The sequence below is a fragment of the Taurulus bubalis genome (genome assembly GCF_910589615.1).
Source record: "Taurulus bubalis genome assembly, chromosome: 17".
NCBI lineage: Eukaryota > Metazoa > Chordata > Actinopteri > Perciformes > Cottidae > Taurulus > Taurulus bubalis.
Window position 1 is genome coordinate 20,590,576 of NC_136605.1, and position 24,485 is coordinate 20,615,060.

A 24,485-nucleotide genomic window follows, 5' to 3' on the forward strand; every position below is an offset into this window, starting at 1 on the left:
ACTCAGACTGAAGAGCTCGTCCAGTTTCACTCTTTCATCAAAGCTTCTGTAGCTGAAGTCAAATAAAAGAACGAGGGCTGAAGCTGCAGGACAACGAAGAGTCAGAAGAGTCAACAAATAAGACAATCATCTCAAAAGTTTATTTCTCATTTTGTAAATCTGATTATTAAACATTGTTATTTACATCATAGTCACGTGATCATTAAGCTGAGAGCTGATTGGAGGAAAGGCGGTGACATCATCATCTTATAACCTTCAAGGTTTATAACCTTTAAGACTTACAGACTAACAGACTTGTTGGACGTTTGTTCCTCTCCTCATGTATAAAATACTAAAATACAGCTGAGGTGAGAATTATATCATAAAGATGAAACGATGGTATGAAAACGTTGAGGCTGAATCCGGCTGAGGATGTCTATCGTCTGTGAGAGTGGTGCATTGTGGGCCGGCGTTATCTCTTCCTCTGGTAAATCAACATGATTCTTTATAAAAAACGCAGCATTAGAATCACGTTGTGATCATTTTGACTAACTAATGGAAACATTAACGGCGTGAGATCTTTTAGTTTCTTCGGCCTCCAAATGTTTTAAACCTCGTGACGTCGTCTCTGGACGCTGGCCGGTGATTGGCTCCTGCCTCAGTGATGTCACAGCTTGGCCGCGCGGCGGTCTCTGAGGGCGAACAGGACGGCGTGCGCTCGGTCGAACGCCTCGCCGACGGCCGACTGGACTCTGCTCCTCCAGCGCTGCAGCTGAGGACGCTGCTGCAGGACGTCTCTGCCGCCGCCGAAAGGCTGCGGACACACACACACACACACACACACACACACACCGAGCACGCTCAGAACCCGCGAACCAGCGCCAAGCCCCGCCGGATCAATATCTGAACCAATCAGAGCCCCTGACCTGCATGAGCTCGCAGACGGCGAGCAGGTCGGCCACGCTGATGTCGTCGCCGCACAGGAAGGGCTGTCTGCGCAGAAACATGGACTCCAGTCTGTCCATGGTGTCCTCCAGCTCAGACAGAGCACGAACCAAGCGCGCCTCGTCCACCGGAGAGCTAGTCTGAACCGGGATGAGCACCTGAGACAGACACGGGTGGAGACAGAGACAGGCGGTTGGAGACAGAGAGACAGAGACAGACAGGCGGGTGGAGACAGAGAGATAGAGACAGACAGGCGGGTGGAGACAGAGAGACAGAGACAGACAGGCGGGTGGAGACAGAGAGATAGAGACAGACAGGCGGGTGGAGGTAGAGAGACAGAGACAGGTGGAGACAGACGGGTGGAGAGAGACGGAAAGATAGACAGACGGGTGGAAAAAGACAGGTGGAGACAGAGACGGGTGGAGACAGACAGGCAGGTGGAGACAGAGAGACAGAGACAGACAGGTGGAAATGGACGGGTGGATACAGACAGACAGACGGATGAGACAGAGACAGACAGAAAGAGAGACAGACGGGTGGAGACAGACAGACAGGCGGGTGGAGACAGAGAGATAGAGACAGACAGGCGGGTGGAGACAGAGAGACAGAGACAGACAGGCGGGTGGAGACAGAGAGACAGAGACAGACAGGCGGGTGGAGACAGAGAGATAGAGACAGACAGGCGGGTGGAGACAGAGAGAGACAGGCGGGTGGAGACAGAGAGACAGAGACAGACAGGCGGGTGGAGACAGAGAGATAGAGACAGACAGGCGGGTGGAGACAGAGAGACAGAGACAGACAGGCGGGTGGAGACAGAGAGATAGAGACAGACAGACAGGCGGGTGGAGACAGAGAGACAGAGACTGGTGGAGACAGACGGGTGGAGAGAGACGGAAAGATAGACAGACGGGTGGAGACAGACAGGTGGAAAAAGACAGGTGGAGACAGAGACGGGTGGAGACAGACAGGCAGGTGGAGACAGAGAGACAGAGACAGACAGGTGGAAATGGACGGGTGGATACAGACAGACAGACGGATGAGACAGAGACAGACAGAAAGAGAGACAGACGGGTGGAGACAGACAGACAGGCGGGTGGAGACAGAGAGATAGAGACAGACAGGCGGGTGGAGACAGAGAGACAGAGACAGACAGGCGGGTGGAGACAGAGAGACAGAGACAGACAGGCGGGTGGAGACAGAGAGATAGAGACAGACAGGCGGGTGGAGACAGAGAGAGACAGGCGGGTGGAGACAGAGAGACAGAGACAGACAGGCGGGTGGAGACAGAGAGATAGAGACAGACAGGCGGGTGGAGACAGAGAGACAGAGACAGACAGGCGGGTGGAGACAGAGAGATAGAGACAGACAGACAGGCGGGTGGAGACAGAGAGACAGAGACTGGTGGAGACAGACGGGTGGAGAGAGACGGAAAGATAGACAGACGGGTGGAGACAGACAGGTGGAAAAAGACAGGTGGAGACAGAGACGGGTGGAGACAGACAGACAGGCAGGTGGAGACAGAGAGACAGAGACAGACAGGTGGAAATGGACGGGTGGATACAGACAGACAGACGGATGAGACAGAGACAGACAGAAAGAGAGACAGACGGGTGGAGACAGACAGACAGACAGATGGATGGAGACAGAGACAGAAGGGTGAGAGAGACAGGCGGGTGGAGACAGACAGACAGACAGACAGACGGGTGGAGACAGACAGACAGACAGACAGATGGGTGGAGACAGAGACAGACGGAGAGAGAGACAGGCGGGTGGAGACAGAGACAGACGGAGAGAGAGACAGGCGGGTGGAGACAGAGACAGACGGAGAGAGAGACAGGCGGGTGGAGACAGACAGACGGGTGTGTGTACCTCCAGTAGGAAGACCTTGGCCGCGTGAGGCCGGGTGTTGGTGTGATGCCAGGCCGTGTACTCGTCCACTCTGGCTCTTCTCTCTGGTTGCCGTGGATACCAGTGCTCCGGGACATCGTACTTGGTGGACAGGTACTTCATGATGGCGTCACTACGACACACACACACACACACACACACACACACACACACACACACACACACACACACACGTAATTAACTTCCTTTATACAACAGTAACAGTAACATTCAAGAAGAAGAAAACAAACACAACGTTTCTTAAGAAAGTGCGCATGCGCGTACCTCTCCGTGAGCACGAACCCGTTGTCCTCCAGCACCGGGACCTTCTGCATCGGGTTCAGTTTGGTGAAGTCCGGAGTCCGGTGCTCTCCTGGAAACACCAGATCACACCAGACTTATTTACCCGCCGAAATTATCAGAAGAACTTTTAGACTTTTTATCTTCGCTTCTTTTCATTAAAAAAATGTCAATGGAGTTCTGCGTGACGCGTAAGAGCTCTGAAGGGGGCGAAGTTCTCCAGGGCAGAGGTCATGGAGACCGAAATGGCTTCAAACTGCGAACCGACCAGAACCGACCGGTAGAACCGCCCGGTAGAGAACCAGTTCCCGGGTCCCGGTCCGGTGGAGAACCAGTTCCCGGGTCCCGGTCCGGTAGAGAGCCAGTTACCTTTCCTCAGGGCCACGGGGCGCACGGTGTGCGGGATGCCGGTGCAGCTGAGCAGGATGTGAATGGCCCGGCATGGCTGCGACAGGAGGTCCAGGTACACCTCCACCAACCGGCGTGTTGCCATGGAGACTCGGTGAGATTTAACGGGTAAACAACCGGCGAGGTAAACAACCAAACAGCTGCTCTTCCTCTGCAGCCTCGCGATCCAGCTGCGCTACTGCGCCCCTGCTGGCCGCTCCGCGCACTGCAGTCTGAAGTTCACACTGGAGAAAAAACATGATATAATAAATATGAATATAAATATATTACTTAAATATAAAACAAAATGATATATATATAAAACATTTAGTTTTCTCTTCATGAAGTTGGACTTTTGTATAAAACAGTAGCTGCAACTTTTTTGCTGCATTATATTGTGAGAAAACCTTTTAATGCAAGTGTAAACTTTCTTTATACACAAAACAAATGTAAATCTGTATACAGCAACAATACGCAGTGTTGTAATTGTGACATTTTCATGGAGATCAGTGAGTCAGTAAATTAGTTTTTGGGCTCATTTGCCCATAAGAATAATCACATCTTATATGATATAGAACATAGGAACAAGTAGGTCAAATTATGTAATATTTCACAACAAAAATGATGCAAAAGTCAGAAGACAATTAAGATAATTGTATTTCTTCAATGACATTGTGATCCGTCAGATATAATTAAAAAAGTCTGAAGTTGAAGAAAAAAAGTTTATAATTTTAGTGTATATAAAAAAAAGTTTATATATGTATAGAACAAATTTTGTTTTATCTTCATGAAGTTGGACATTTGAGCGAAACAGGGATTTTTGTTGTGTACTGGCGGTAAAAAGTGTAGTGTTGTGTGTAATTACACACAGTATATAATGTGTAAAGCTATTAATAATCTGGTTCAATCTACAAATATGAAACAGTGAAGATAAAACTGACTTCACATTCAAACAATTATTAACACGATGAGTTTAAAGACCGTCAGTGAAACAGAGCTTTATCACGTTCCAGGTTCTTGAAGACTGAACTTTGGATCAATTTAAGGCAGTTTTTTCCTGACCTTTTGAGGACACATTTTCTCAACATGAATATAGATTAATTTGACCTTCTGCTTTGGTGCATTTAAGTAAAAAGCCGGAGACTTTTATAAACAGGGTTCGTACACATTTTGACCAATGGATTTCCATGACTATAAACCAAATTTCCATGACCAAACATTTAGTGAAAACAGTAAAAAGTGAGTAAATGTAGTATTTAAACTAACAATGAGAATACAAAGCATACAGTAAACCTTAAATGACACAAATGAATGAGACAATAGTTTGATTAAAAGAATAAACATTTATATAGATGCCTGTATGTATGCCTGCTTATATTTTGAGTCTTTCTTTTAGAAGCATATTAATTATTTCAAACTCAGCGTAAATGAACGACATGAACACATGAATATAACACATTTACATGACTTTTACTAAACCTTTGGGATTTTATTTTCTTCAAGGACTTTTCCAGACCTGGAAATAACCATTTTAAAACTCCATGACTTCTCCAGGTTTCCCATGACCGTAAGAACCCTGCATAAAAGACTTTGCAGTAGTTGGGCATTGCTGTTTGGTTATCTTTATGCATGAACACATTGTTTGTGATAGTTGTGTTTATTTAAACTGCAGCCAAAGAGACCAGAGAGTTTATGATTCGATGAATTGTTTCGTTTATCAATAAAATACCTTTTGAGTCATCAAGGATGTTCTCTTTGAAATGTGAAACAAAAAGAGAAAGAGGAGACTTTCTGAGTGTTAAAACATTTATTACACACATTATACACACACACACACACACACACACACACACACACACATACACACACACACACACACACACACACACACACACACACACACACACACACACACACACACATCAGGCTAATTTGGCCCTTGATTGTGGCTCTGGTCGTCCTCTTTGGGGAAGAGGGGGCAACCTAGGCAATGTACCAGTTAGCATTTTTTGCTGTATATTTTTTAGCACCTCCAGCCGGGGACGGGACCCGGTCTCGTCCGGGTCGGTCGGAGTCCAGGTCTTCCTCTTCACTTTGAGAGGCAACCGAATCTCGTCTAGGGATATGAAGGATACAACCGTTATTGATTTGAGTATAAATGATCATCTGCTGTGACCTGCAGACCAACAGTCCTCTCTGTTTGTAGTAAATATAAGTTGAATATAAATGAATGAGAGCCATTTTGTTTAGTTAAACCTTCCACCACTTGGGGGCGTAGCACTGTTGCTTAGGTTAAACGGTCATTATAATCAGGAGGATCAATAGAGACGGTGTTGCTGTATTGGCAGTGTGATAACCTGTGATAATGAATGTTGTGATTTCTTTTAGTCTGTGGTTTAGGAAAATGGATTATGACAGAATGTGGCTCTTCAGTTTATGTTGGAAAAGATGCTATTGTAAAAAATACAAATAAAAGTTTGTCTTTATGTTGGAAACTGGACATTTTGTCGCTCATTGCACGCTAAACAAAGCAAGCAGCAACCGCAGCGGCAACGCGGCAACTACAGGAAGAGATGTTCACCTTTCATCCTCGCCCTGCTGCTGGTCGATGCTGCTGTGCGTCTCCTCTCTGAGTCTCTGACACACACACACACACACCCTTCACCTCTCCCATTCCTCCATCCTCTTCTCCTCCAGCCAGTCCTCCACACTTCTCCCCCCCATGGAGCTCTTACAGTAGTGGAACATGGTCTTGGCCTTCTTGCTGAGGAAGCGGCTGTGACCAAAGTGTTTGGTCTTGGGCTGGTGACAGAGCTGGCAGAGGCAGTTGAAGGGCGCCTTTATTTTAAAGTACTGACCTCGTCCCTCTGCCTCCTGCCTCTCCTCTTCCAGCTGCTTCCTTTTACACAGCTTTGGACCAGGAAGAGATGGAGGAGGCCCGCTGGGGAGACCCGGCGCAGGAGCAGCGGCGGCAGGACCAGCAGCTGCTGGGAGGTCCGGGGGCGGGGAGGGGCCCGTCTGGTGGGAGACGCCTGGAAGGGGCTGGTCCAAGGGGGGCTGTTTTAGCTCCTTTCTGGCGAGAGGCTCGGGGTCTGGTGTGACCGGAGGAGCCTTGAGGACGTAACCCTTCTGGGTCCCCTTCTTCCAGGTGTACCTAGAGGTCATACAGGGTTATAAGCAGCTTGAAGACGTGCTTTGTACAGTAATGGGCTTCTTAGTTTAGTGTGTCACTCACCACTGGATGAGCACCTTCTGGTCGAGCTCAAAGAGAAGCAGCTTGCCTCGGAGGATTGGATTCCCCAGCACGTCGTCTCTGATGATGCAGTAGCTCCTGTGGATCACAGTCCAGCGCAGGATCCGAGCTCCTGCTGCAGAGCTGCTGTGAGGATGGAGCCGGCACAGCAGGATGCAGATGGCCTCCACCAGCCTGCTGGCGTCGGGCTTCATGCTGGGCTCTGCAGGGGGAACACATCTGCGGAGAAACAGGAAGTCAGAGGAGCCCCTGAACTCAAGTTTAATTCTTTCAAAACAAACCCCAATATTGCTTACCGCCCGATGCTTTCCAGCTTCACAGAGACGTCGCCCGTGGCCTCGCTGAACCTCCCCTGGGTGAGATGGTCCAGGCAACCTGGGGGGTAGTTCACATGGAACTTGTCTCCCTCGGAGAGTTTCTCCCACAAGGCCAAGATCTGCGCCTCGCACCCCACCGTGACCCGACCCGCCACCCGCAGCGCCACCAGACACTCGGCCAGGTTCAGGACATGCTGGTACCCCGGGGAGCCGTTGGGGTCCACGCACTCCTACAGAGGGCAGAGTAACACGGTCCTTCATTCATCATGCGGCTATGAGGCCAGAGGTGACGGAGCTGATGTAGAAAGGTGAAATGATCATGTACCTGGAGGTCAGCTAGCCAGTTGGGCTTCACAGGCCGTGAGGTGTCGGACAGGAAATCTGTATCGAACATGAATTTCTGGAAGCCGCCATCAACCCCGTCTACCTGGTCCCTGAAGTCCTCCTCTTCCTCCTCCGTCTCCTCCTCTGGGACGTCGGGGTCGTCCGGCAGCTCCTGCAGCACCCGGTCGGTCTGGGAGAACAGGTAGTTGACCCCTATCAGCTCTCCTGTGGCAGCACAGAACAGCAAATTAAAAACACAGTCAAACAAACGTACAGGCACCTTCCTGAGTTTCTCTCCCTCAGCAGCTACCTGTGTGCTCCGGACTCCGGGCGTAGCCGTCAACCAGCTTCCTCCCGTACAGGCTCTGTGCCAGCTGGTTCACAGAATCCAGGTACTTGCTGCTGAAGCTGCGCAGCCGCTGGCTACCCGCCCTCTCCCCCGAGGAACGCCCGCGGTCCTCGTTCCACCTCGTCAGGCCCTCCAGCAGGTAGAGCTGGAAGTTCATGGCACTGGCACTGGTGCCTGGAACGAGACAAGAGAGGAGCGAGTCAGGAAGAGACCCTCAGAGAAAATGTACTGCGTGTTCGGGGCGTCAAGACACTCACCGGGGATGAACCTGTTGAGGTAGAGGTGAAACGACTCCAGGCAGCTGGTGCCGCGGGCGCAGTGGTACACCGGCAGGCCGACTCCTCCCCGGGTCAGCTGGCCCGTCCTGGTGTACAGCTGCACCCCCGGCGGGTCCTGGAGGCACTGCAGGTGGCGGCGCTCGGCGCTCCAGATGCCCTCCACCGTCTCCTGGTCCTGCAGCAGGAAGGCCATGCCGTATCTGGCCAACACAAAGTGGTCCAGGGTCTCCTCGATGAGACGCTGCATCTCCCGCACCCCACGTATGCGGCGGCGACAGTGCCGAGCCATCTCCTTGAGGGAGACCCGGCTCCAGGACCCGGGTTCCTCGGCCTCCATGGCGCTCTTCAGCAGGACCACGTCCTCCTGGTCCCAGACGAAGATGGAGGCGGACAGGCGGCGCATGAAGTGGCCATAGAGAGGGTGGGTGTCGGAGGTGACCATCGCCGCCAGCCTCTTCATGAAGTGCCAGGTGTCCAGTCTGACCAGTAGCTGGGTCCACTCGGGGAACAGAGCGGCAACAGGTGAAGCCCCAGTGATGGAGCAGCAGTCCCGGTCCACGTAGAGGACTAGAGGCGGCTCCTTCCCGGCCTGCTGGTACCGCCTGACGAGCCCAGAGGTCATCTGCTGCAGCCCGGAGCCCTCGGCTGTAGTGAGGACAGACGTGAGCACCTGGCCGTGCTCGTTACCCACGTTGGTCACCCACTGGCCCGTCTCTGCAGCGTGGCCAGCCAGCTTCCTGTTGATCTACACAAGCAGATCGACTTAATTAATCCTGTGGGGGAAATCGGCTCAAAATGCTCTCATTCTAAAATAGATAAACACGTGTAAAAACTACAGAAAAACACATGCATCATACTAAAATACAGTGTACATTCCAAATGACTCGGCGTAAACATTCTACCTTCTTGTTGGAGTCAATTTTCAGGACGGAGCCAAAGACAGAGGTCACCTTGGCGCTCATGTCCTGCAGGCGGGTGAAGCTGTCCGCGACGAAGGCGGAGAGGATGCACCGTCTGGTGGGGACCGGCGCCATCGCTGGCAGGGCTGGAGGAGGAGGAACCGTCACACCCGGCGTCAAGAACTTCTTGTGAGCGAACATGAAGCGGATGCAACCTTTGCTCCAGGCCGTCGTGTGCTGCTCCGCCAGGTCGGAGCGCAGGCGGTGGACACTGTTGCCGAGCGACGGTCCCCTCATCTGCATCAGGACCCTCTTGTCACACAACAGCCTGCGGAGACGATACAATGAGATGGAGGACAGAAAGACATGTTCAGTTGTGAGTAGGGCCGCAACTAACGATTATTTTCATAATCGACTAATCTATCGACTATTTCCCATAGCAAATTAAAAATAATGACTCAAAATGTTGGAATTTGAACTTCAAATGTATTTGAGTGACAAGATCTGAACATCATCAGAACAAATACATTAAATAGTAATACAAATTAAAGTGCAAATATGCTTTAAAAGTAAAGAAAAAGTACAAATAAAGTTTTAAAAGTAACTAAAAATAGCAATCAGGCCTCAGAAAGTGTAAAATAACTAAAGAATAACTGGGCTGCAAGTGACATTCAAAGTCCAAAAGTTTAAAAAAAATAGTCGACGCCGTCGATTATGTTGACTAATCGTTGCAGCCCTAGTTGAGAGTAAACACTTGTTGTGAGCTTTGAGGTGTGAAGAGCTGATAAAGCTCTTAGGCGCTCCCCTCCTCCAGAGTTTGAGAGAGTCTTTGATGTACCTGTATGTGAGCACTGCGGGGAACATCCTCCTGTGCCCCTCGTCCAGCTGGGCCACGATGCTCCTCGACCAGGAGGCCAACTTCTTCCCACAGCCGCGACACTCCAGGTCCTCCGTGCCCATAAAATACCAGCCGTCTCTATCCAGGACCTTGCGAACGGTCTTGTGCAGCCCGCATCCGGTCATTTTATCGGCACAGACTGGACAGCTGATGGTGCACTGCCACATCCTGCAGGGTACCCAGAGGAAGAACGGCCGCTGGAAGAAGTCATCGAGCGAGGCCGGTGGCTGGCAGAATAGCCACCTGGGACCTGGAGGGTAGTACCAGGTCTGCAGCTCTGCGTTTAGGACGGGCTCCCCACTCGGGTCCCTGGTGAACAGAGCCCGGCTCACCCACTTGTGCTGCTCGCTGGGGAGTGTGCTCTTCCAGCTCTCTGGGAGAGGAACCTGTAACACAATATAGAGACTACGTTAATAAACAACATCACAACTTCCAATACCACATCTGCAATGTGCATGTTTAGATTCTATCAGAAGACTGACATCAGCTGAGAGACAGCCAGCCGTGGGAGAAGGTGGAGCATCATCAGGTGAAGGAGGAGCCGCTGTCATATCAGGAGCTACAGACATGATGATGAAAAGAAAACAACAACTCATTGACTGCTTTTCTTCGCGCCTCCAACAGTTAAACACGATATGAAAACCCGTTGAAAGGGAAACCCGGGACCACTGAGCTGATCACACGAAACAGGATTGTGGTGTCATTACCTGAAGAAAAGAAAAGCTGGAGTTCAGCAGTAGTCGGCTTTGTGTCCTCCTCTGTAGAGGACTCTGTAATGATGCAGGGCTGGTTTACTGAGGATGAAGTCTGGATGAGAACTCTACTCCGTTTGGTCCGTGAAAGCCCCGAGAAAGACGAGGAAGTCATGGGGGATGAGGGAGAGGAGGGGCATGACGAGGAGGAGGATGAAGACGAGGAGGAGAAGACTGTGGAGGTGGGTGGAGCAGATGGTGTGGACGCTGCTTTGTGGTCTCTCCCCAGCACGTACCTCTGAAGGCGGTCCATAGTCGAGCCCGTGGACTGCATGCGGGCTCTCCTGAGCCACACCTTGTAGCTGTGAAGGGACGACGCCTCGTTAGATGAAAACAGGAAACGCCTCACAGCGACGTTTTGGATCATGACTCGCTCCGCGACTCACCTCTGCACTTGAGGATCTTCAGACTCGTAGAACTCCCCGTACGAGAGTCCGGCATGCTCCCCGAATCCCACCCGCCTGCTGTCCAGCGCTCCCTCGTCGTAGGAGCTGTCAGACACCCTCCTCTGCTGGACCGCAGCCGTCACGCGGGGGAACAGCATGGCGTACCGGGACAGGGCGTCCTTGTTCTGCATCAGGGAACCGGTCTCGCAGCCCCTCGACTCGCGCTGCTGGTGATGAGCCGCCAGGATCTTGATCACGTAGCCGGTGTCGTTGCTGAGCAGCCATTGGAAGGTCTGCCGTCTGTACTTCCCAAACTGGACCTTGTGTCGGCTGAGAACCAGTTTGGTGTCGGTGCAGTCCCCGCCGGCAGCGAGGACCCGGTTCATGGCGTCCCTCATGGTCCTCGCTGGGTTCTTCGGGCGCTGGGATGAGACTCCCTTCTGCTTACGGCTGAAGGCCATCGCCTCAGAAGAAATGAACAGGATGAGGTCATTGGACCCGTCCACTCTGAAAGTCGGTAGGTAGTCCATCTGTTCATGGAGAAGAGTAATAACTGTTGGAGACGTAGTAGTAAATCAAGTATACACCCTTGTCGTAGTAACGTTGTAGTAATAATAATACATCATGGAGTATTCTGCAAACACAGACACACGTAATATTCAAGTCACTCTCAAACTGGATTTAGTTATCTTACTTTTTATTTAAGTATATATGTAACTTAACCTACATATTCTTAAAAGCAACCGTTATCTTTAATGAACTATGAAAGTATGAAAGTACTACATCTTCCACCTCAAACTAAAAATCTTTTTCAACTATACCTTGATTAAGGAAAGTAGCACCGTAGTAGCACTTTATTAGCACTTAAATGTTAGTTACTGATAGCACTTTTTGGTTTAACTTTATTGAAGAAAATGTACTTTCTTGATTCTTGTTGTTCTGCGTTTGTACTCATGGTTGAATGCACTTATTGTGAGTCACTTTGGATAAAAGCGTCAGCTAAATGTAATGTAATGTAAATTTACTGTAAAATACGTGAAGCAACCTTACTGTAAATCTAGATAGATACTTTATTATTCCCAAAAGGAGATTTTCTTTTCCGCTCCAGCAGCATTTATACATACAGGTAAGCAATATAATACATTAAAAATGCTAAATATATATATACATTCCAGTATCTCCAGTGTGGTTAAAGTTTCTCTGCATCCGCTGATGGAGGAACGGACACAGCAACAACAACAATGGCGGACGAGAACTCCTTCTGTAAATAGTACTGACCAACGGATATCTGCCCTCCATTGTTATGTACTTCAATGTCCGGCTACACAAGCGTATATTTTAAAATGTATTCAATAATAAGCAGGTAATAACACCGCAACAAGTCTTCCATTTAGTTTAAGAGCTTCTTCTTCTTCTTACCGCTGAGGAGGTCGTCTTCTTCTTCATGTCTCTCAGGTCCAGCAGGAATGAGGAGGGGAGATTATTTTTCGCGGGCTACCGACTCGATGAAAGCAGGCAATCCACCTGTACTCAAGAACCGTCCAATCACGGCGGAGGGCGGGCTTAGTTTAGGCCAATCAGGGAGGCACGTAGCTCCTCCCCCTATTTCGAACCAATCAGCAAGTGAATGGAGTCATGTTTCTAATTATCATCTTTTGAATCAACTATTTTTGTCACAAGACACTATCAAGTCAACACTTCATGGTCAAACTGTGTTTCATAAACTGTTGTCTGCATATTCTTATGATCAGATTATAATCTGCATATAAATCATAACAACATAAAGGGATATGAGACACACATATGACACATTGTTAGCGTGATAATGTATTTAATTCAGCATGTTTTAAACTGAACAAAGAGACAGTTTAGTAGCTTTGTACTCTGTGAAAAATATCTTTGTTTCACTTGCATATTCCTTCTTAAAGTAATAAAGTAATACTATGAAACAGGTTGTTTATGTTGGTAATAAAGTAATACTATGAGGTTGTTTAAATCGTCTGCATGACGCAACACTGTACGAATATACGGACGAAGTATTTAAGATAGCTACGTAGTTCGTGAAAGTAGAGTTGGATTCTCTAAACTCCGCGGTTGTCTTTTCCTAACTCCTTATGAAGTCTCCTTCCCATCTTTCCTTGATCCTGTGACGTTTTCCACAGAGGTCAAGGAGAAGTGGTTAAGGTTAGACGTTAGGTCATTTTTTGACTATTCCACTGCAGCCCAGGACTCACTGGGACGAGTGAGACCAGGGCTGCATTCTAATAGTCAAAAACATGGCCCAAAACTATGGCGCCAAATCCGGGCCGACTCACATCCTCTTTGCAGATCCTCAGAGCCGGTGGGGGGTTGGATGGGAGAGGGGAGAAGGAGGCAGAGAGTGGAGGTGCTTGTTTGATGATGGGGCAGTGGGGCGGGGTGGAAGTGGGTTATCAAACCTGCAGTAGAAGACTTTCAGGTCGTCAGCCAGTTGGTGATTGTCCTCCTGTAGTTCGTGAGTACCTCCACCTCCAGGCCTCTTCAAACTGACGAGGGGTCGTTGCTACCAGTGTAGCTCTTCTTGGCTGCCTTGATCTCCCTCAGTGTGTTTCTGGTTGTACAGAATCCTGACCCCACCTCTGTAGGCCTCCTCTTTAGCCCAAAGAAGCTGCACGAATCCCCAGGTTTTATTGTTGTATGTGCAGAAGGTTTTAGTCTACACACACACACGTGTCCTCACAAAAACTGATGGACGTCACAGTGTCAGCGAGCTCATCCAGGTCTGTAGCAGCAGCCTCAAAAACAAAACACTCCAATCAGTGGAGGCAAAGCAGGACTGTAGCTGCATCTCTTCAGTCTTCTCCACAGGCTTTGAAGAGTTTCATTTCTGCCTGTTTGCAGTCTATTAAAAGAGTTTAAGTGAGGGCTTGATTTTATTTATATTTATATATATATATATATATATATATATATATATATATAAATAAATCACTATGCACAATGGACCTTTTCAGGATAAATACCAGGTTATAATTATTGATGCATTAATGCACTTTAAAGTTGTAGATGGTAAATGTGGGGCACATAGTAACATATGCATAAACTGTTGGGGGCCTTAACCTATAACCAAATATATAATGTATTTATTGATAGATGTACATTTTGTTTCAATAGAATAAAATGTTTCCACCGCTTGAATGAACGTGAACTAAAACTTAAGACAACACGGTCAGTTTTAAGAAACAAAACCTGTTTTTAAAACATCTTTACTTACTGAATTGTAATTCTGGTCAAATTAAGTGGAAGAAGAAATACATAACCTGTTTACCAAGACAGAAATATTTCTCTTAAATGTAGTATTCCAACATTGATACTGAAACATGATTTAGTGCTAATCTTCCAATATAGTACATCAATATTTACCTGACTTACAAGACTGTATAGGATACAACCTCAAAGTAGGTAGAACAACATTTGATAGCTCGTTTATTAAGATCTGAATGTTTCGGATCAATAATCCTCCAGACTGGAGGACGTGGCAGAGACAAAACATCAACAAAGAGTCAAAAGTCAAAATCCTTTTTTTAACATTTATTTGTGAAACCGAGTGAAGTTAGAATCTGAGCTTCTGGAAGAACCACTTGTTCTTGCCCGTCTTGTACCTGAAAACAGAAAGAAACACAAGTTTAGCACATTTGCTCTGACAACTCGATATTATCAAACTGCAGCACCTGGAAGGCTTTTTGTTTGCCATCAGGATTATTACACTAAACCTAAATACTATGCACAAATTACAGTACAGTGTTCCACGATTGACAGGCGTTTTCTCTCCAACAAAGGACGTACAAGGCGGAGACAGTTAAAGACACCATTCTGCCATTATTTGTCTGAACGTTCTCTGATCATAATCACAACATGTGTATTTGATGCACACTGAACTTGAGAATCCTCAAACGCCGACTCACCTCTCCTCAAACTTGACCTTGGCCTCCCGCCTGGCTTTGCGCTTGAGGGCTGGATCCCTGAAGACGTCCTTGTTGACGACAGTTTTGTCCAGAGGAATATCAACCGAGTATCTGGAGGAAACGGCGCACATAGAAGGAAAACGGTTATTTAAACCCTCCACTTATCTGCACAAGTACACAACTTAGCACGTTTTCTTTAGAAACAAAATGGCCACACAAGAGCAGCTGGAAGACGCTGAGCGTTACTTTATCAGTCAAGAGTCTCACTGGTAATCAAATTATAAACCTGCGTTTTTTAGTCCACATCTACATAAAGCATTTAAAATTGAAGTCATCTAGCTCATTAAGGAGCAACAATTTAGGCACTACACACTTTAAACACTAACTAACATGTAACGTTCACATTGCTCCAGGATGGAATCCTCTTTCTGGGTAAACTCAGATTTACATTTCTTTACAAAAGGCATCATTACATTTACTCAAACACATCTAATAGCAATTACACAACACCAAGAGGATGTCATAATTCAAATATGAAGATAAAGCTGAACGGATTCTTGCTTAAACAAAACTTTACCAGGTAAGTTTCTGAAATTGCGCTAAATGGCTCTTTTAAAAAAAAAGAAAAAAAGAAAATCATTAGTTGGACACCTAAAGGTAAAAGGTGTGAAAAGTAAGCTCATCAACTATCGGCGCCATGTCAGGACACAAATGTATACGTCAATGTTTGGAATATCTCCATGTTTTTAGTCTTTAAAAGTACAAGTTCAGCTGGTTTGTCTTCACACAGATGAAGATACTGAGGAAGCTAGATGTTTAACAAAGTGCACCATGGGAGTTGTAGTTGAAATCTCTTTACACTTTCACAACCACAGGTTTGGGGCCCAAAACGTCTATCGCAATATGGCAATTTTAAAAACAAATCATGATCTGGTGCATTTTCTCGCTATTCATTTAGGAGTGTATATAAATAATCGCATGGTTTTGCATACACTTGTGTAAACTAAATACTGTATTTACTCTATTTTGTTTTATCATGTGTACTGTTGGAGAACAAACACTTTAAGTTTGCTGCCACATAGTGAAACAAATAAGACCATAAAATACCCAATCACAGGAAATGAGTGCAGCCGAAAGACACTGACCTGGTGGGCATCAGGTGGTTGTAGTTGAACACCTTGACGAAGGCCTTGATCTTGGACCTCTTGGCGATCTTCTTCTTGCCCATGGTTGTGGTCACCTTGCGGGGATAGCGGTCGATGCCTGCGACCAGAGCGTGGCTGTAAGGACGGTCGGTTGTGCCATCATCAATGTTCTGCAAAGGGACAATAATAAATAAGGGACTGTGGTTTAAGACAAAGCAACACCTGGAATCAATCCTACAAGGGTATATACACTTGACATTTGAATGTGTAAAAGAACATATATATGTCTGCTAAGTAGCTACATGTTGTCATACACCTGTTGTGTGTTTGCAGACAACAAGCAACACTTCACATCACATCCAGACGTGTTTTTTTACCTTGACGATGACAGCTTTGCGTCCGGCGTAGCGTCCAGCTAGGACCATCACCACCTTCCCAGGCTTCATGAACTTGCCCATTTCTGCCAGAAATAAAACTTTGTTAAACCTCTGCGTCCCCAGAAACCATTGCAATACTTCATGAGCAACAATACTGATGTCAACATGATACAAAAACACCACGCTGAAACTCAGGGACACGTTTAAACTTCCCCTGCTAGCTGCTGCTGCATTGGTTAGCTAGCATTAGCATCCAGCTAGGGAAGAGCTGTAATCCGGTACTCAGAGCTTTAACAGCTTTATATCACTCGTAAACACGTTATGAAAACGACATTTAAGTCATGTTGAAACCACATGGCACCCTACACACTCTCAACCCAAACAACTGGCCCTTGTAACGAGACAGTTCAGTTGGAAACGGCCATGTTGGAATGAGCGCTACGGAGACGCAACGCTGCAATAAACAATCATTTTCTCCCTTCGTCCATTAAAATATACGAAAATAACGAGTTGGTGTTGGATAAAGGAGCCGTTGTCGTAAGTGTGGTGCGATAAAAACGGTTAAATCGCACGGATTAGGACCGATGGTCGAAGATTGTTGGAAGGGAAATTTCACTCACTGATGCTGTTCTACGGCCACCGCTAACAGGAAAGGAAGCCGAGAAGGTTTTTGTGACCTTTGACACTACCGATCGACGTACGTCACTTCCGGGTGTAGTTTTCGGCTCGTAAAGAGTCCGTTTTTGTTTTTATTTATTTTTAATTCCAAAATGCGTCACACATCACTTGGCTGCTAAACGATGTTTTAAACATAATTTTTTTTTTAAAAATAAAGTTTAATTTGTGTCTTTAATGTTCTAAGTAAAGGAACTGGGCTCAAAAGTGGAAGAGGTACTCCGATCTTTTGTAAAGCTACAGTGTAAACATACAAGAGTACTAATATACTCAAAGTATCAACATTAAAAGTACTAGCCGAGTTTAACATACATTATATTATTGGATAATAATAATTGATGCATTTATGTGTTAATCACTTTAATGTTGAAACTATCGGCTTGATTGGCATAGGCTAAATTAAGTTTGATCTCAATCTAAAATATGTCATTATTTATTTGATTATATTTAGAGGTAGAGGTTATAAAAACATATGTAGTGAAGTAAAAGTACAATATTTCCCTCTGAAATGCAGTCGAGTAAAAGTGTAAAGTGGCAGAAAAATACTCAGTACAAGTACTTGAGTTAAAGTAGTTAATTACTTCCTTGTACAGGAGTTTTAGCAGCACAACATACATACAAGTATAAAAAGTTAAAATGTCCTTCTCTCAGTCTAATATTATATTATTGTATTATTAATACAGCTGCATTACATCGGTAGTTTAATCATAATGAATGGTAATTCATTGTATTTTATAAACTGGTCATATAGTTTGTATCTAAAACATTGAGCTTGAAAGTATTTAGTGACTTTAATGTAACTGTAAAATAATTTTCTCTGAATTGTGGAATATAAATGTAAAGTAGCATAAAATAGAAATACTTAATTGCAAGAATATAAAATAATAACTTAAGTAGGAACTGGATGCTATTAAATCAAAAATTAAATTGAACACAATTCTTATTTCCCAATATCTCTTCACTAAAGCCATAAACACACATGAAGATAAAAGGGAAATTACTCCAGGGAGAAAAATCATTTAAATACATTACAAAATCTTAAATATCCCACAAACTTCTATAAAATAATGTGAAAAGTTTGAATTCTTGAAAAAGAAGACTCACAGCCGTACAGCGGTTCATTTACTAAGTTTAATTTGTTTACAGCTGTAGGTATGCATTGAACATGATACAAAAAAGAGAAAATAAACAATTCATATCTCCCAATATATTGTTTGTGATTAAAGCAACTCAATAAAAACATAAATAGCACAATTTAAATGATTCAGTGAGTTCCTAGCTACTTTAATAAAGTGTCCTGATACGTTCAACCTACTTCAGAGGCGAGTTAAAAGATGCCAAGCCATGAATAAATTAATAAATAAATGTTTATTTTTACATAAATCGCAACAAAAACAGCTGAACAGCAAAAATGGGAACAGAGTAAGCTAAATATGGCAGCATATTTACGACACCCAAACAGAACACAAACTTCTCATTGGCACAGCAACATAAAATAAAAGCTAAAATGTGTCTCCAGGTGCTCTCAGGTCACAAAGTGCACAGGTTTTCATCTCTCGGGGAAATACAGACGCAGTGATCATCAACCGACACTCTCAGGTTTGATAAAGATGCAGTGCCCATAAACAGCAGTTCAACATACAGCAGATATAAACTCAAACTCAGTTTAATAGCATCTATGGTTTATACATTCAGTATTTTAAGGATATAATTCGTGCAACTCTTCCGTCTCCGGAAGATAAAAACAAAGGTTCTCTGACAAACGGGGGAAAACAAAACAAAGCCTTTTCTTTCCTATAATCGCACGGGGATGTATAAGCCATTACATCGGTCTTATCGCCGCCATTTTATTCTCATAGGAGGAAAGCAGCAGGTCACACAGGGTCCGACGCACCTGAAACACAACGAGCAAAAGGCGGAAACAGAAACGGCTTCAGAGGTTTTTTTAAAATGAAGTCGGTGTTTGGAGACAAATGTTACGCAACGCTTGAACTTCACTTCTGAAGAGCGCAATCGAGAGAGAAACCGATCTGCTACAAGGGATTCACGGAGCACCGCTACGTCACGATGCTCCTGTCGCTGTGTGGAAACACACAGTATCGGGTTTCGGCTCTTTACAGTACTGATTACTGTACACGTCTGACCTCTCTTAGCTGCATAGGCTAGGTCGCCGCATGTATGTGCAGAGGGGAATGATACGGTATGGTGAGCACAGGTCGCAAAGGTCAGGAAGGCTTTCGCTAAACGAGAGGAAATCTCAAATCTCCATCCTAAGGCATGTTTACAGTACGAGCAGCATTGTCATTTTGGCATCTTAAAACAGAGTTGAGCTCACACAATCATCCATGCATGTACTGAAGACACACACACACTTGCACTTCACGTAAGATGGGTCGCTACTTAAATAACCGTTGAACGGTTACATACTCAAAGCACAAAGTCATGCTTTTGGGTCCTGAACGCCAGGGAAGCTGGGTAAAACACTGGATTTCTGAGGCTGATGTTTTCGTTCGTTCTCGTGGTCGCCTCCTCAGAAAGCGTCCTTAATGTTCTTCAGCTGCCGGACAGCCAGGTCCACCGGGAGGTTGAATTTGAGGTGGCTGATGCGGCCCAGGATGCGCAGGGCTTCCTCGAAGCCGGTCTGGGCCATGTAGCTCCAGCACTGGTAGTGCGGGTGCACGAGGGTCCCGGACTTACACAGCAGGTTGAGCCACGACACCAGCCGCTGCTCGTTCAGCGCCATGCACACCAGCGCCTTGAACTCGGTGTCCGGGCCGCGTTTGTAGCGCCCGTGCTCCTTCAGCACCGTGTGGACGGCCCACAGCAGCGACTGCTTCGGGGTGACGGTCACCGGGCCGCCCGCCACCGGGAGGCTGAAGGACTGAGACAGCTGGCGGGCCGGCGTCTCCACGAAGGCTTGCCCGTTTTTGGAGTGGTAGTATTTGACAAAGAGCTCCCACGGGTGCATGGTCTGTGAGGCCGGCCTGTACGGCAGCAGGCAGGAGATGGGCGCCAGCACCAGGCTCATGGTCTGGGAGGGCGAGAAGAGGCCGTGAGACAGCAAGTCCTTCAGAGCGATCGCCAGCTCCTTCCTCACCGACGACGTTAGCTCGTCGCGCGGCCCCAGCGCCGCGTTGCTGGTGTAGTTGACCACGTGCTCCACGGAGGGCTGTCGGCACGAGCCCAGCACGCGCACCTTGTCCACGGCGGCCTCCAGGCGCTGCAGCAGGGGCCCGTAGTCCCGCATGGTCGACTCCTGGGGCCACATGTTCTGAGGGAGGTGGCCGGGCGCGCAGCCGAACTGGCTCGCCGCGAAGATCTGCAGCACGGCGAGGGCCTTCTGGATCAGCTGCAGGCCGGTCTCTCGGATCTTCTGGGCCTGCTCTGGGTCCACTGCGGAGAGGAGAAGGAGGACGTGCTCAGACTGGACGGCCATTGGACGGACATTTAGGAAGACAGGTTCAGACAGATCTTAAACCTCTTTTTAAATGGCGAAAATTGCAACTGGTTTGCATTCAAATAAATAAATACAGAATATCTCCTAAACCCCAAGGTCAATTTGAATATTTTAAAAATCTATAATATACAGAAAACCCTTGTGAACATAGATAATACGTTCCTATATGTGTTAGTGGTATATTAGTTTATGATGGTACACAGAAAAGGAAAAAAAGATCTATATGTATTTAAAAGAAAGTTGTTTTTTTATATCATAACTATAATGAATGCTGAATTTAATATACAACATAGCTCTATATGTTAGTGAGTATATGTGCGAAGTTTGGGTTTCATTGAGTCAAGTTAAGGCTTATCTTCAAAACTCAAGGTGCTCTCCCAAGTCACTCGAGTCATACTTATGGTTTATGTTCATATTTATAGTAGAATAGTGTCAAACATGAAAAATTGAGCTATATTGTAAGGTCAGGATGTGCCGTTTTGTTGTTGTTGCTGGATGACACCAGAGGCCCCATTTGGACTGGAAGGGCTTGGGAGATCGACGAAGAGGTTCGAGGAAGGTGTTAAACCCGCAATCTACTGGCTTTATTATCACAAACGTGAAAAGGTCAATCTGAATCTGAGTGTGATACAAACCTTTCTTCTTCCCTCCTGCAGGTCTGCCACTGGCCCACGCGGCTTGCGGCTGCTGGCTGGTTCCCCCGTCTGATAAGAGAGGGTTCCCCACCTCATCTGTTGGAAAGAAAAGCAAAATGAATTCATCAAACGGGAATGAAAACAAAGATCCGTCTCCACTTGAAGGACAGCTGTTTGCTGTGTAAGAGGCCGCGTACCCTGGATGAAGTTGATGAACATCTCCAGGTCCCTGATCTGGGTTTTGAGCTGGTCCACCAGCTGCTCTTTGACCCGGGCCGGGTTCACGATCTGAGCGATGGCGGAGTCCACTCTCTGTCGCAGCTCCTCGGGCGTCAAGTTGCCGATGTCCTCGTTCAGGTTCACGTCCAGCTTCTTGATCAACTCGTCGATGATGACCTGGAGAGAGAGACAGGCTGAAGGTTAAAGAACTGACTCAATGTCTCCCACAGGTGGATTTATGGACAGTGGTAGATTTATAATGTGTTGGTCTGTCCACTCTGAAATACACAATACAACCACCTGATGGATTGACAGACATTTTTAAGAAACATTTATGATCCTCTGACCTTTCCTCTAGCGCCACCATGAGGCTGACATTGCTTTTTTTTGGTGAGATATCTTGACAACTATTGAAAGAATTACCGTGAAATCTGGTTCACACATTCATGGTCTCCAGAGGATGCGTTGTAATATATATATATATATATATATATATATATATATATATATATATATACATATATATATGTGTGTGTGTGTGTGTGTATGTATATGTATATATATATATGTATAGGTATATACATATATACATATATACATATATATATATATATATATATATATACATATACATATATACATATATATATACACATATATATATATACATATACATATATACATATATATATATACATATACACATATATATATATACATATATATATATATATATATATATATACATATATATATATATATATATATATATATATATATATATATATATATATATATATATATATATATATATATATATATATATATATATATATATATACACATACATACATATACACACACACATATATATACACACATACATATACACACACACACATACATATACACACACACATATATACATATACACACACACACACACATACACATACATACAGGTTTTGGGAGGGCCAAATGTATTTAGACAGACTTTTCAAATAGATTTTCTCTGAGAAACACTGGAGCCTGAAGCGTCTGGAGAAAAGACTCGCTCCACCTGATCTGAAACAGGTGAACATATCATGAGCTCAATACAACCAGATAATGTAGATTTAACACACGCTCGCGTATCTGTTGGGCTTCTCGTTATGCAAGTATGAGAATCAAAGGCAGATCAGACGAGCTGAAGCCGATCTGACCCGTCAACATGTGACGGGATTGAACCGGGTTATGGACGGCACATGGGTTCATTTCCCACCTTCTGTCTCTCCATGAGGACGGACTGCGGCAGCGAGTCGTAGCTTCCCTCCTGGTAGGCGAAGCGCTCCAGATCATCCAGCTGCGTCTTCAGCTGGAGAATGAGATCCTTCTGTTTTTCCCTCTGAGCCTCCAGGCGCTCCCTCTTCTCCCTCTCACTCTGACAGGAGACACACACACACACAACACACAACACACAACACACACAGATGTTAATTCCTACAGACAGATAGAGGGAACAGCTTGCACTAGATCTTATTATTTTGGATTCTTGGAGCTCTTTGCGTTTGATATAAAGGTCTGCGCATACTCAGCTGCATCTTTTCGTCCTGTTGTCACAACACTTACACACAAATACACAAACAACACTCTCAAACAGACAACGGGCCTCGTACTCACCAGATCTCCCTTCAAAAGTAGAGCATGCGACGAAGGAGAAACGACATAAAAACACCTTTAGGGTGGGGATTATGATGAGAGGAGAACTACGTGAGGCCGAGGACTAAAGCTGTGAGTAAACAACAGCGGGGACAGAAAGCGGTTGTGTACACAGAAGCCTTTATTAAAACAGATAGCAATCTGCCTGCAGCGTGTTCAGTGAGCCGGCGGCGCTGTGAGTCACCAGAAAAGCAGCGTTTTTCCAACAGAGATAAGAGTTCAATGGGAGCACAGCGGAGGTGGGCGCAGCAAATCAGTTTTAATCAGAAACCTCACAACCCCTTCATTGCGCAACACCACTGTGACTCACTGTTGTCTGTCTTTACATCTGGGCATTTATATGAGGAAAGAGTGTCTGACTGCAGATTAGTGCGAGTTCAATAGTGTAAAATATCTCTGTAAGCATCTACACGACCTGCATTTACCTTTCAGTATTATTACATCTGACAATTATCTTTATTTATTTAGTGCAGGCAGAAATACACATAAAAAACACGCGAATCAGACAGTTATTTTCTCAAATCTTGTGATAATTTATACCTCATATTTAAACACACACCTACAGTACACTTGTTTGTAGCGCTGTTATCTGTTCGTCTGTGCACTTTATTGTATATTCTATTGTAAATTGAATATGTTTTGTACTGTGTTGATTCCTCCTATGTGTAACATATCTGGCAAATAAATGGGTCTGATTCTGATAATTACTGGTTTAAAAATGGTGAAATGTCTAATTGTTTTATTAAATATGTAATTAGCTGTCACATAGGACAAAGAAAAAGGCACCATCTTCCTTAAGAGGTTGAAAGTAGGGAATGTTGTGCCTCAAAAAGAATCATAATAGTGGCTTATTAGTTTTAATTGATTATTCAATTGACCAATCAATTATTTACCTTGTCTTACCTTTTCTTTTCAACACAAACACACACACTATGTACATATACAATGGTGCTGGTTTGTGGCATAAAAGCCTCACCGAGTTCTCCAGCTGCGTGGCGTCCTGCGTCCTGCAGCCCACCACATGCGGGCAGCCCCGGAAGGCGAACTCCTCCAGCTCGGCCAGCATGCGCTCCTTCTCGCCGGTCTGCGCGTGCACCACCTGTTTCAGTCGGAACTGCACCTGCGCGAAGTGCGAGGTGAGCGCGAGCAGCGACGAGTTCAGCAGGTCCTGCTCTCCCTCCAGCTTCTCCAGCCTGGCGGCCATTTCCTCGTCCGTGGCCGAGGACAAGCCTCTCTGCTTCGGCTGGCCGCGGCTCCCGCTCCCGCTCTCGCTCTCGTCCTCGTCCTCCGGGCTGGCCACGGCCCCGACCGGTGCCCATCGCTCCCCGGCGCCCGCGAAGGCAGCCTCGCTGTCCGAGGCCGACAGCTCCTCCGTGGACAT

The 24,485-nt window shown here is 46.0% G+C and overlaps 3 protein-coding genes across 3 annotated transcripts; all 3 read right to left on the reverse strand.

The window, feature by feature from the left end:
* Positions 1 to 193: 193 nt before the first annotated feature.
* Positions 194 to 3,668, reverse strand: gstt2 (glutathione S-transferase theta 2). The gene is made up of 5 exons (XM_079232819.1): positions 3,481 to 3,668; positions 3,097 to 3,184; positions 2,794 to 2,944; positions 906 to 1,082; positions 194 to 793 (listed from the first exon to the last, which is right to left on the reverse strand). Exons 1-5 carry the CDS (start codon positions 3,602 to 3,604, stop codon positions 647 to 649), a joined length of 687 nt encoding a protein of 228 aa, XP_079088945.1. The 5' UTR covers positions 3,605 to 3,668; the 3' UTR covers positions 194 to 646.
* Positions 3,669 to 14,509: 10,841 nt separating this feature from the next.
* On the reverse strand, positions 14,510 to 17,081 carry rpl27 (ribosomal protein L27). The gene is made up of 5 exons (XM_079232821.1): positions 17,041 to 17,081; positions 16,421 to 16,503; positions 16,044 to 16,213; positions 14,899 to 15,009; positions 14,510 to 14,595 (listed from the first exon to the last, which is right to left on the reverse strand). Exons 2-5 carry the CDS (start codon positions 16,499 to 16,501, stop codon positions 14,547 to 14,549), a joined length of 411 nt encoding a protein of 136 aa, XP_079088947.1. The 5' UTR covers positions 16,502 to 16,503; positions 17,041 to 17,081; the 3' UTR covers positions 14,510 to 14,546.
* A 2,544-nt stretch (positions 17,082 to 19,625) lies between these two features.
* Positions 19,626 to 24,485, reverse strand: rundc1 (RUN domain containing 1; the record flags this gene model as incomplete). The annotated part of the gene is made up of 5 exons (XM_079232811.1): positions 19,626 to 20,488; positions 21,188 to 21,283; positions 21,385 to 21,583; positions 22,668 to 22,826; positions 24,081 to 24,485. 5 exons carry the CDS (start codon positions 24,483 to 24,485, stop codon positions 19,626 to 19,628), a joined length of 1,722 nt encoding a protein of 573 aa, XP_079088937.1.

Bases quoted from the DNA above. Each gene is read 5' to 3' on its own strand.
- gstt2 (XM_079232819.1), bottom strand. From the start codon at position 3,604: ATGGCAACACGCCGGTTGGTGGAGGTGTACCTGGACCTCCTGTCGCAG. The intron at 2,945-3,096 runs GTACGCGCATGC...TGTGTGTCGTAG, and splicing joins GGGTTCGTGCTCACGGAGAG to TGACGCCATCATGAAGTACC. The intron at 794-905 runs GTCAGGGGCTCT...GTGTGTCCGCAG, and splicing joins CCGTCTGCGAGCTCATGCAG to CCTTTCGGCGGCGGCAGAGA.
- rpl27 (XM_079232821.1), bottom strand. From the start codon at position 16,501: ATGGGCAAGTTCATGAAGCCTGGGAAGGTGGTGATGGTCCTAGCTGGA. The intron at 16,214-16,420 runs GTAAAAAAACAC...GTCCCTTTGCAG, and splicing joins GCAAAGCTGTCATCGTCAAG to AACATTGATGATGGCACAAC. The intron at 15,010-16,043 runs GTCAGTGTCTTT...CGTTTCCTCCAG, and splicing joins AACCACCTGATGCCCACCAG to ATACTCGGTTGATATTCCTC.